Source organism: Petaurus breviceps, unplaced genomic scaffold (genome assembly GCF_028583685.1).
Source record: "Petaurus breviceps papuanus isolate PSGF00001 unplaced genomic scaffold, PetGlider_PUasm1.0 189, whole genome shotgun sequence".
Lineage (NCBI taxonomy): Eukaryota > Metazoa > Chordata > Mammalia > Diprotodontia > Petauridae > Petaurus > Petaurus breviceps.
Window position 1 is genome coordinate 16,135,932 of NW_027185809.1, and position 12,589 is coordinate 16,148,520.

The 12,589-nt window shown below is 41.5% G+C and overlaps 1 protein-coding gene across 2 annotated transcripts in view; it reads right to left on the reverse strand.

Annotated features, from left to right (window-relative positions):
• Positions 1-12,589, reverse strand: part of GALNT16 (polypeptide N-acetylgalactosaminyltransferase 16) — a 156,319-nt gene that overhangs the window by 42,301 nt on the left and 101,429 nt on the right. For both annotated transcript variants that reach the window (XM_069092000.1, XM_069091999.1), the window contains exons 2-4: positions 7,898-8,055; positions 2,674-2,772; positions 342-409 (exon numbers count right to left, since the gene is read on the reverse strand). In XM_069092000.1, the coding sequence (XP_068948101.1) occupies positions 342-409; positions 2,674-2,772; positions 7,898-8,055 (325 nt within the window). The remainder of the gene's footprint in view (positions 1-341; positions 410-2,673; positions 2,773-7,897; positions 8,056-12,589) is intronic.

A 12,589-nucleotide genomic window follows, 5' to 3' on the forward strand; every position in this document is an offset into this window, starting at 1 on the left:
CTACTACTACTACTACTACTACTACTACTACTACTACTACTACTACTACCACTACTACTACTATTACTACTAGTAATGTTGTCCACACAGGTAAAAAGCTTAAGAATTCCTGTTTGGAGGCTTCCGAGGTGAATTAAGAATTCTTTAGTTTAACCTTTCCACAGAGAGTGGAGGAATGCTGGACATAAATTTTTGGTGTCTTTCCAAACTCTGATATAGCCAACTGTGCCAGGTCTCCTTTTTCAGGTGCCTAGATATAACTGTACTGGCAAAGGGTTGGGGAGATTTCCCCTCCCTGGAATAAATAGAGAGGGCTCATGAAAAAGGAATTGGGTACTTACGATCAGAACTAAAGTCATCCACTAAAATGATCTCCTGGATCAGGTTGGCAGGGGTACGATTCAGAACACTACAGAAAGGAGGAAGCAGAAGGGAAGGTCATTAGGCATGGCAACTCTGCTCAAGAGCTGAAGATCCTATTGTGATACTTGTGTCCAATTTTACTTTCAGCCTTCCTTTCTACCAGGCTCATCTGTCGGATCACCCTGTTGCTGCTTTGCCTGCCATATGTGGGCAACTGAGATGCCATTTGTCCCTTCAACACTTCTTAGTGACTATCTTGTTTTTCCTAACTAACCCTCCTGCCAATAGGCAGCAATGATCTTCGTACAGCCTCCACATTCAAGACTAACTACCAAAAACATCTGCTACAAGTATAATAAATAAAGAAAAAAAAGGAAAGAGAAAAAAGATTTTTAGAAAGTCCAGGCCTGTAATTGTCTTTTAGGAAGCAAGAGGATCTAATAATAGAAATCAATCAAAATCTGGGTGGCTAGGTGGTGCGCCGGCCCTGGAGTCAGGAGGACCCGAGTTCAAATCTGTCCTCAGCCACTTAACACAAAAACTAGCCATGTGACCTTGGGCAAGTCACTTAACCCCAATTGCCCTACCTTCCCCCCTCCAAAAAAAATCAATCAAAATAAAGTTTTTCTCTTTATGGTCCCTCTTCCCTTCTTCCGTTCCTTCTCCAATAAGCCTTTAAACTTCCCTAACCTCATGGAATATATGTGAAGCATCATGAAGAATTCCAATCCTGTGGGAGATGGAAGGCTACCTGTGTTGGTTATCCTGGAGACTGCTGAGGTATCTTGGTTGGAGCCCCGCAAGGAAGCTCACAATTTAAACTAGAAGAATTTAACCTTTGTATCTGGACCTGGTTTTTGTGCAGTTGATTCTCAGATCTAATTATCCAGCCCTAACTCTATTCTGATCTTCAGCTTACATCTTATATGTTTAACTGTTGATTGGACATCTCAAACTAGATGTCTTATAGACATCTTTAATTTAACATGTTCAGAAGTGAACTAATTTTCTTTCTCCAAAAATCTTCCTAATATTCTTACTACTGATGAGGGCAGCACCATCTTCCTACTCGCCTAGGCTTAGAACCTAGGCATCATCCTCACTCTCACTCCCCATATCCAATCTGTTGTCAAGTCTTGTTGATTCTACCTTAGTAAAAACTGTATCTTTCCCTATTCTCTCATTACCTCACATCTTGGCAATTCCAATAGCCTGCTTGATTGATCTGCCTATCACAAGTTTTTCCTTTCTCTAATCCAACCCACTGCTACCAAATGATCTTCCTAAAATTTAAAATGAACTTCATAATGTTTGGCTACCTTTCTATTCAATAAACTCCAATGGCTCCCTCTTGTCTCCAGGTCAAATATTAAACCTTCTGTTTGGCTTTGAATACTTTTTATAACCTGGCCCCTTCTTACCTTTCCATTCTTTTTATACCTTACTGCCCTACACAGACATGATGATTCAGTGACATTGGTCTCCTTATACACGACACTCTATCTCCTGACTTTATGGTTTTTCAATGCCTGTCCCTCTTGCCTGGAATATTCTCCCTCCTCATTTTAGCCTCTTGGGTTCCCTGGCTTCCTTTAAGTTCTACAAGCTTTTCCTGATCCCTTTCAATCCCTTCCCTCTGCTAATTATTCCAATGTATATATTATCTATTTATGTATTTCTAATATCTATCTATCTATCTATCTATCTATCTATCTATCTATCTATCTATCTATCTATCTATCTATCTATCTATCTATATCTTGATTGTACCTAGTTGAATTATGAGCTCCTTGAGGGAAAGGACTGTTATTTGCCTTTCTTTGAATCCCCATTGCTTATCATAGTACCTGGTACATAATAGGTGCTTAATAAATGCTTGTTAATCACCAGTGCTTAAAGATCTCCAAATGCTTTCCTGAGTGTTAGAGCATCTGTCTATCCCAATGTAACAGGAAACGGGCCAATGAAACTCCAGCTCCCTGAGCATGTTCAGTGGACTCTGTCTTTTGTGAACCCATATGTTAGAGACTAGGAAGCTTACTTCTGGAACAGCATTTCAATATATAATAGAACGGTCCAGTTTCCTGTACCCCTATTACATAAATTCATGATTTTACCAGTAGTACATTATCTCAACCCCTAGCATGTCCTCATATCCTGACTCCTGTACCCTGGCAACCTGACCTTGATCCCCACTTAATGGTTTTCCTTTTGTGTTCTTAACCTTTGACTGTGCCTTGACTCTTAGAAGGAAGGGTCTTACTATTGATACTTCAGGACACCACCCCGCCTCCCCCATGTCCCCCCTACCTCTTCACTGTTCGAAGAAGGGTGGATCGGGCTTCATTGTGGAAAGTAATAACAATGCTGGTAGCTGGCAGATCTGAGGCATAGTGCACAGATGTGCATCTGCAAAGGGAATAAATTGAAAGTGCAGGATAAAGTTTATGGTAACAAATCACACAGAAGTAGACATGGCAATACAGGAATCTAGGCTATAACCCCAATGTATTTAGATGTACCACTCAGCACAAACAATGAAAAACAGACACAGATACACAGACCAGGATTCCTTCCTTCTTTCTGTGAGTGATAATCTGCAGTGAAGTTTCCCCATTCTGAAAAATCAAATCTAGAGTGGCTTCAGTATCCAGTAGGCCCAAGTTTAGAGGTCACCTGACCTTACAGGAATCTGGGACTTAGAGCAATGGAGACCCTCCCCAGCACCACCCCAAGATATGCCAAATAAGGATAAAACTGCCTTCCTGGACTTGCATTGGACACCCACATGTTTTCGTGTCCTTTGTCTCCAAGATAGATTCCTGAGCTTAGGTTGTGGGCCAGCCTCCCTCCCAATGAGAGTGAAGGCCAGTTGGGGGTTTGGGTTTCTGCATTAGAAGGTTATATAACCATGGGCTTGCTTCTGCCTGTTACCCTCTCCCTGGCAGATGCCATTTGAGCGACAGGGGCAGAGGGCCCTTTCTATTGAGAAAGGATAAATAAACTTTTCTCTACTTTCCTAAGCAGTCTCCGAACTCATTTACTGTGCTGTTGCACACCCTTCCTTCTTTCCTTCCTTCTCTGTCTCTGTCTCTCTTTCTCTATTCCTTTCTTTTGCTCTCCTGTCTCACTAGAGCTGGGAGTACAGAGGTTCTTCACAACATAATCCTTATCTTATTGCCGAGGGATCTTTGACATGCTCTGTTTTCCCACCTGACTCACTTGATCCCTTCTGGTGCGTCACCACCCCAAAGGCCACCATAATAATGCCAGACTTCCTGGGAATATCTTTATTGGCTTTGCCCACAGCAGTTCTGAGCTCAACTAATCCTCCAGCTTCAGCCTCTTTGTAACTAGGATTACAGGCATTCCCTACCACACCTAACTACAAACTGGAAATCCTTAAAGGGGCCAAGCATGAGGCAACAACGGGGTATACTGAATGTCCCCCTAGAGTCTTTTGTGCTTTTCCATTAGACAATGAGCTCTTCCAGAGCAGGCATCATCTTTTGCCTGTCTTTAAACAGCTTAACTCAGTGCCTGGTACATAGTAGGCACTTCATAAATGCTTACTGACTGACTTCACAAAAGACTTGCAAACAACAAAAAGCTTTATACCCTTTTTCTTATTTCTCTACCCTCACACTCATTGAAAGATGGTGGTGCGGGGAGGAGCTCTGATTGGATACTTGTACATCTGCTTTACACTCCCCTTTACGAATTAACTATGGCCTTCTTTCTATACTTCGGTGCCATATTAAGTTAGGCTTAGCTTAGCAATTGGAGCTGAAATATGTTTTAAAGTGTTCCCAGCACTTTATATATATATTTTCTCATTCGAATCTTATAACTATTGTTTGATAATTACCATCGGTAGTATTATCTCCATTCTATAGAAGACAAAACCAAAGATCAGTTTAAGTTACTTGCCCATGGTCACATAGCTAGTAAATTTGAACCCAGGCCTTCCTGGCTTCAGGCTCTGCACACCATACTGCCTCTCAGTGTTAGGATGAGTGAGACAGAGGGTTAACACACCCAAGTACATAGTGCTCCTGAATATACTTCTCTCAGAGCTCTGCTCTATCCCGAGTCCTACCCAGAAAGCTTCCGCCATGGACAGTCTAGAAAACCCGCCCTTCCCACGCCATTCCTCCCCCTCACATCGTAACCCACCTGTGCTGCCTATAGGTCCCCGATTTTTACACCTCCTTATTGACAAGGAGAACAAAAACGATTCAGTCTTTTCTGGTCCTCACTGCAGTCTTTTTGTTTTTTTAGTAGCTGCGTTTACTCTCTCATTAGATCAATGAGGCAACATTGCCTACATTTTTATGGCCCTTTTTAAAAAAAAAAAAAATTACAATTGCTTTATGAGTATTCAGAGCACTATTTTTTCTTTACAGCATTTATTAAAGTGGCAGAAGCTTATCATAACAATTTTTGAGCTCATTTTCTATCATGAAAAAAGCCTGAGTCAGAAAGGCAGGAGTGCCCCTCCAGCATGTTAGCCCCATAGGAGAAATCCTGAGTCACTTTAAAATAATTCTCCTCCACCTTCCCCTTCTCCTTTGCAGAGATATGTGTGTGGTGTGTCCTACAGTTACAAAATAGTGTATATAATGTCATGTTTTTCCTACATATTGAGCAGTTTTGCTGATTCCTTTCTCTTCTTCCTTTTCCTTTTCTTTTTCTCTATAAGATTCTTTTGAGAAAATTCTTTTATGACCCAGATTCCTGAGTTATAAATTCTTTTGTTATAAGCAAAAGTTCTTAACCTTCTTTGTGTCATGAACCCCTTTTGGGCAGTCTGGGGAAGCCTATGGACTCCTTCTCAGAAGGATGTTTTTAAATGCATAAAGTAAAATATATATGGGATTACAGAGGAAATCAATCACATTGGAATGCAATTATCAATATATTTTAAATAACAAGTTCATGGACCCTGAGGTAAGAGCCCTTGCTTATGAAGGATGGCTCTCTGGAAGGGGGGAAGGAGAGTGATATGGGAAGAAACTTGGGTAATATAAAAACAAAATCTATCAATAATATATTTTCAAAAATAATTATCTGAAGGGATGAAGGATAATTAGCAGCAGCGGGGGAAAACTTTGGATGATGTTTGTGCCAAGAACACAGCAACTCATGAATTGTGATGCGGTGGAAAAATTCAGTGTGAACCCAACTAACAACACTTTCCAAATATCCTTCTATCAGCTAGGGAGAAGATATAAGAAGGAAAAAGCAGAGAAGGACAAGTAATGATTTAACAAAGGAGAAGCATTGTTTGGAGCGAAGACTCCAAAGTTTTTAGTCTACTGATTATCTTCACAGAGTTCACTCATCTCTCTGCACTATCGTCCTATCATCTGGTCGCCAAGATGGGAAAATACTGAAAGAGTGGCCCATTTTCTTTCAAGTTCCATCCTTGAAGGTTCTGACTCTCCCTTTGATATGTCTCTTAGTCTTATGTGGGTATAGAACAATTAAAGATCCCCCACATCATCTTCTCCCTGAATTTCTTTTGAGGTGCAACTATCTTTTAGGACAGATGTTCACCCTGGAACTCTAAACCTAAACACTTTCTCAATTCCCAACATCCTGGGGAAATGGCCAAGTGTTGTATTTTCCCTCATTCACTTGGGTTAAAATCTCCATTCTACAAGAGGTAGTTAACTTTGGGCAAATCACATAACCGCTCTAGGCCTCAGTTTCTTCACTTATAAAACGAAGGGGTTGTGCTAGATTATTCAAAGTACCCTTCCACTTTTCAATCTATGATCCTATCCAATCATCCTGATTATCAGCTAAGGATTATCAGAGTAAGGGTTAGAGGATAGGCAGACGAGAACAAGAATGGAGGTTAGGAGGGGTTCTAAGTGTATGGGGAAAATATTCAGGACCATGGGAGAGGAAATGGAAATGGATATCGTGGTTGCTGATCATTTGTTTCAGTCGTGTCAGACTCTTGGTGAACCCATTTGGGGTTTTCTTGGCAAACATAATGGAATGGTTTTCCATTTCCTTCTCCAGTTCATTTTACAGATGAGGAAACTGAGGCAAACAAGGTTAAGTGACTTGCCCAGGGTCACATAGCTAGTAAATATCTGAATTAGGATTTGAAATCAGGGAAATAAGTATTCCAAATTTCAGGCCTGGCACTTTATCTACTGCACCACTTAGCTGCCTAAGGTATATGAGGGAGGGCAGCTGATTCACAGCTTTGCCCAGCACCAGGTTGTATCACACAAAAATCGTCTCATTTGGCATAGGCTGCCAACTTTTCTCCAAGAGAAAACCCAGTCAAATATGCAGCCAGGAATGATACCTGCTCTAACACACTCATTTCTTTTGCTTTCAGTAGGGTTCTGTTTCACAGTGAGTGCACCTATTCTGGTTTCTCTATGGGCTGTGTCCCAGGTTAAAGGGAGGCATATAGGGATGATTGGGTGCCTGGCATTTCCCACCCTTCCTTGCCTGACTCTGAACTAACATGGCTCTGGTGATGACGGACAGCCTTTAGCCACTTGGCCCCTTGCTCAGGTGGAATAGTTCGGCTATGGGAGTGAAATGAAATGGAATATAAGAGCACTGGATTGGGAAATAGGCGAGCTGAGCCTACCTCTACTTCATCATGTGCCCTTAGTCAAATCACGTCACTTGCCTGGGTCTTATCTTCCTCCTCTATAAAATGAGAAGGTCAAGAAGTTGAATTCTGAGTAAATGAAAAAACAGTGAAAGTCCTGGAAGAGAGATAATGGAATATCTTCTTCACAGCAGAGAGGTAGAATGCTGCATGTATGGACAGATAAGCTTTCTGTATTAGATGTCTTTCTTTTGTCACCAAAAGGCGTTCAATCTGGAGATGGGTGGAAAATGATTGCAATGTAAAGACAAAAGGCATGAAAAACTTTTAAAAATAAAATGAACAAGGTAAAATTAGCAATTTTTAAGCCCTTTTTTAGTCCTAACATGCTATGGCATGACAGTATTTATCACAGAGAGTGGCCTGGTCTATAAAGTGGTTGCATTATGTATTAATAAATAAAAGTCACACAAGAAATATTTTTTAACCAATTGGGGTTAAGTAACTTGCTCAAGGTTACACGGCCAGGTGTTTCTGGGTGGGTGCTAAGTGTCTGAGGCCGGATTCGATCCCCAAGTCATCCTGACACTGGGGCCGGTGCTCTTACTCGCTGTGCTACCTGGCCACCCTTTACACAAGAAATTTTAATAAGGGCTTCTTAACAATTTAGTTGAAAGGGAGGGAGAGGGAATGAAATTTTCTTAAAATAAGAGTTATAAAAAGAAAAGGAAGTAAGCAGAGCCTGATAGCCTTACCTAGACCCTTGGGCTAGACTTCTAATCCTATCTCTTTCAGACATCTTTCTCCAAATCTAAAAACTGCTCAGTGGTAGAATATCACCTTACCCAAACCACTCTTCCCAAATAGAAAATTAAGGGCCAAAAGCATAAGTGTATAGGGTGACGGCTAGTGGACTTGGTGGGAAAAAGGAGGAGGACCCGCTGATACCTGTAATGGCGAGTGTCCCGGATGGGGCGGTCACTGCTTAGTTTGTCGCTCTCCAACTGGTTGAAGGCGTGTTGCCTGTAGGGATCTTCTCCTGCCTTTAACAGCTTGGAGGCCAGGTATGCTTTCTCATCAAAGCCTCTTGTAGGGATTTTGGTGACCTGAAAGGAAATTGGGGAGGGGCAGCGGTAGACACATGGATATATATGGAGGAAGTGATACCTGCAACAAGGTGCTAGACACAAACTCTAAGGGACAGAGATGGGACACTACCATGTTTCCCTGATAATAAGACACTGTCTTATTAAATTTTTTGGACAGAAAAACACCAGAGGGCTTATTTTCAGGGGAGGGCCTATTTTAATGAACATTGACAGCAATTTTAATAAACAGGTAAATGTGAACAAAAAAATGTACCAGCAAGCAAATCACTGGGGAAGAACAGGATGACGCGCTCACTGCTGCAGCTCTGATTGGATGCAGCTCGGAGCGCGGCGTGCATTTCACGGGGGGGCAGTGCATACAGAGGGTACCGTAATGTAGCATGTAGCACAGGGGATCGCCTTCACTACAGTAGTAATCTCAATAGGGCTTATTTTCGGGGGAGGGCTTATTTTAGAGGAATCTTACACAGTAAGGGGAGGGCTTATTTTCGGGATAGGTCTTATTATCAGGGAAACACGGTATGTGGAAGCCAGAGAGAGGAAATTTGGGAGTGTTCCTACATCATGGCATACATAGTAGTAGATGCCTAACACAGTGCTCAGCCCACACTTGTTACTTAAGATGGATTTGATCCATCAGTAGGCTATGGGTAAAGCGGGAGGAGCTTGTCCACATCTGAGCTGCATCTGAGTACAAATGAATGCTTATAGGTTTGATGTCAGAGCTGCCTGGCCCTCAGGACAAAGAAGAGGTTGTGTCTTCCCTTGTATACTTTCTTGCTTTTGAAATGGTACCTTGTCAAAGCTGTTGGGTTATACAGCATGAAGTTTTATAAAACCAACAAGGAATAGACCAACAAGCATAGCTTTCCTACTCATTTTCTCACAACAACCAACATTTATTAAGTGCATGCTACGTGCCAGATAATGTTCTAAGCATCAACAACCACCCTCTTTCTCTTCCCTTCTGTCTCAAAGAAAGAAGTAACCTCAAACCTCGCAAAAGGCTTAAGCCCTTTACCGGGTCCCTTGATCCCTCCAGAAGCTTTCTTCAGCAGTCTTCTCAATCTCATGCATGTTTTCCTTTCTACCAACTTTTCTCCATCTACCTGGACTTGAGTTTTGTTCTTCCCAGGTCTAAAATATTCTTCCCTTGAATACATTTAGTATGTATTCAAGAAAGTGTCCCTCCTGGACACTTTCTTCTCTTTTTGCATCAGAGATACCACAATACTTTTAATTTAATCTTATCCGTTTCCTCCTCAGAATAGAAAAACTTCTGGAAAAAAAATTTCTCTACACTTTCTCATGGGCAAGTAAGTGGTGCAGTAGATAGAATGCTGGGCCTGGAATGAGGAACACTCATCTTGCTGTGTTCAAATCTGGTGTCAGACACTTACTAGCTGTGTGACCCTATTCGAGTCACTTAATCTTGTTTGCCTCAGTTTCTTCATCTGTAAAATGAGCTGGAGAATGAAACAGCAGGCTACTTCAGTATCTTTGCCAAGAAAACCCCAAATGGAGTCATGAAGAATCAGACAAGACTGAAAAATGACTCAGAAACAACAATAAAAACACTTCCTCACTGTCTTTTCTGTATGTGATAATCTACCAAAAATGATCTTTAATGACCCTTTGTTTGCTAAATCCACAGCCTTTTTTTATGTCCTCATTCTCCTTGATCTTTCTGCAGCATTTGATACCATTGGACACTCCCTCCTGGACACTTTCTTCTCTTTTTGCATCAGAGATACCACAATACTTTTAATTCTTTATACATTCTTTCTCTAGTCTCTTTGCTGGTTTCTCTTCCAAAACTCATAAGGTAGATAGTCTCCGGAATGCCCCTTCTCTTGTCTCACTAATACTGTCTCCGTAGATAATGGAGAACTATCATCTCTATGCAGAAGAGTCCCAGATTTATATTTCTAGCACTAATCTTTGCTCTGAGCTCCCAGCTAACATCCCCATCTGTCAACAAGACTTCTCTACAAGGATGTCCCACCAGTATCTCATATTCCAGGGGTTAGAAACAAAGCTTATTTTCTTTCCTCATAAACAACTATGTAGATACAAAATATATTCAGAGTAGACAGAAAGAATTCTGAAAGAGAAAGGAAAGCATTAGCAATTGGTAGAAGGGAGAACTGGGAAAGATCTCCTGGAGTAGGTGGGATTTGTGCTGAGCCTTGAAAGAAATTAGAGAAACTAAGAGATGGAGGTGAGAAAGTAAAGCATTCCATGTGGCGGACAGCAAGGGCAAAAGCATGGAGGTGGGAGATGGGGTGTCACGTTCAAGGAACTGAAAGGGGTCCAATACGTCTAGAACACAGAATGTATCGAGTATAAGAAGACTGGAAAGTTGGAAATGGCCCAGATTGTGAAGCACCTTAAATGTAAAAAAAGAATTTATATTTGATTCTACAGATATTAGGGAGCCACTGAATTCCATTGTGCCAGGGAGGTGACATAATCAGACCTATGTCATAAATCACCTTGACAACTCTTTGAATGGAGAATAGATTAGAGTGGGGAGAGACTCGAGGCAAGGAGACCAATCAGAAGGCTATTGTGACAGGCATTAGGTGATGAGGATCTGAACTAGGTTTGTGGTTAAAGGAGTGGAGAGAAGGGAACGTATACAAGAGATGGTATGAAGTTATAAAAATTAGATTTAGCAATGAATTGAATAAGTAGGATGAGAGTGAGTGAGGAATAGGGGATGATGCTGGTGTTAGAGACTTGGGTAACCAGGATGATGGTGCCCTGATGCTCATAAGGAAGTTGGGTAGAGTAGAGGGTTTGGGGTGAAAGATGAGTTATGTTTTGGCCATGTTGCGTTTGAGTTGCCCAGAGGACATACAATTTGAGAAGTTCAAAAAGCATTTGGTGATGTGGGAATGGAGCTCAGGAGAGACTAGGGCTAGATATATAATAACAGCACTACTAGCTACCATTTTATAGCAATTTCAGGTTTGCAAAGCACTTTACAAATATTATTTTATGTTATTCTCACAACGACCCTAGGAATAAGGTACTATTATTTCCATTTTACAGATGAGGAAAATGAAGTAGACAGAAGCTAAATTGTTCATGGTCACTCAGCCAGTAAGTACAGGCAGTTCTGCTATCGTACAACATATCTATTTCCCAAAAGAACCTCCCTATGAGAAACTGAATAATAAAAACCCACAAATCTTAAAGGGAAAATGGAACTGGGTCACAATGCTAAAAAAAAAAAACCTTTATAAATGACACATTTAAAAAGATAGGAACCTAATAAAAATGGTAGCATGGTCTTATACATGATAAATGCTTAAGAAATATATAAAGAGGGGTTGCTAGGTGGCACACTGAACAGTGCACCAGCTCTGGAATCAGGAGGACCTGAGTTCAAATACGGTCTCAGACAATTAACACTAGCCATGTGACCTTGGGCAGGTCACTTAACCCCAATTGCCCTGCCCTCCCCCCTCCAAAAAGAAAAGAAATAAGAACAAAGAAATATATAAAGACTACAATAAATAGTGACCTTAGACTGCTACTCAGCCTGTACCCCAGGCTACAAGAGCAAGTTGAACAGCTGTGTTTGTTTTTTTGTTTGTTTGCTTGCTTTTTGGAGGGGGAAGGGCAGGGCAATTGGGGTTAAGTGACTTGACCAAGGTCACATGGCTAGTAAGTGTTAAGTGTCTGAGGTCGGATTTGAACTCAGGTCCTCCCGACTCCAGGGCCAGTGCTCTATTCACTGTGCCACCTAGCCACTGCCCGAACAGCTGTATTTTACCTAGAGGTCAGAGCTTCCAGGCCAGGGTGGTACTGACCAACCCTTCTCACCTGAAAGCTCCTACTGTACCAGATGTACAGTAAATATGGACACTTTTCTTTTACAAAGACCTAAAGTTTGCTCATGGAAGTGAGCATCTGAAGGGTTGTAGCCTGTAAGTTATTGTGAAATGGTACAGTTTTCTGCATTCTCTGTTCCTTGAAGAAATCTTGCAGAAGCAAACTCAAAGTTTGACTTATGTTCAGAATGTTCCCAAATTTACAATCACATTGGAACAATTTGACATTTTTGGGAATAAACTGACTCTATCTGAGGCCTGATCTGAATTCAGATCACTCTGACTCTAGATCCAATACTTGATACACTGCTCCAGGTAGCTGCCTTATAAGGAATCATCCTCTGGCTCGTCATTGAACCCAGAGGATTTGATAAGTTCACCAAGTGAGATGGTGTAGAAAGAAAAGAGAAGAGGGAGCCATGGGGGATACCCAGGGTTAGTTGTTTGGCATTTGCAAAGATCCAGCAGAGGATATTGAGAACTTAAGTCAAATAGGAGAAGAACCAGGAGAAAGCAGGGTCATGAAAACCTAGCAAGGAGAGACTATCCAGAAGGAGATCAGCAGTGTCAAATTCTATAATACTATATACCTCGTTCTTTCTCACAGGCATGCTTTGGTTCATGCAGTTCCTGGCACATCCTCCCCTTCCCCTTCACCCAAACCACCTCATCCTCCCTGTCCCAGTCAA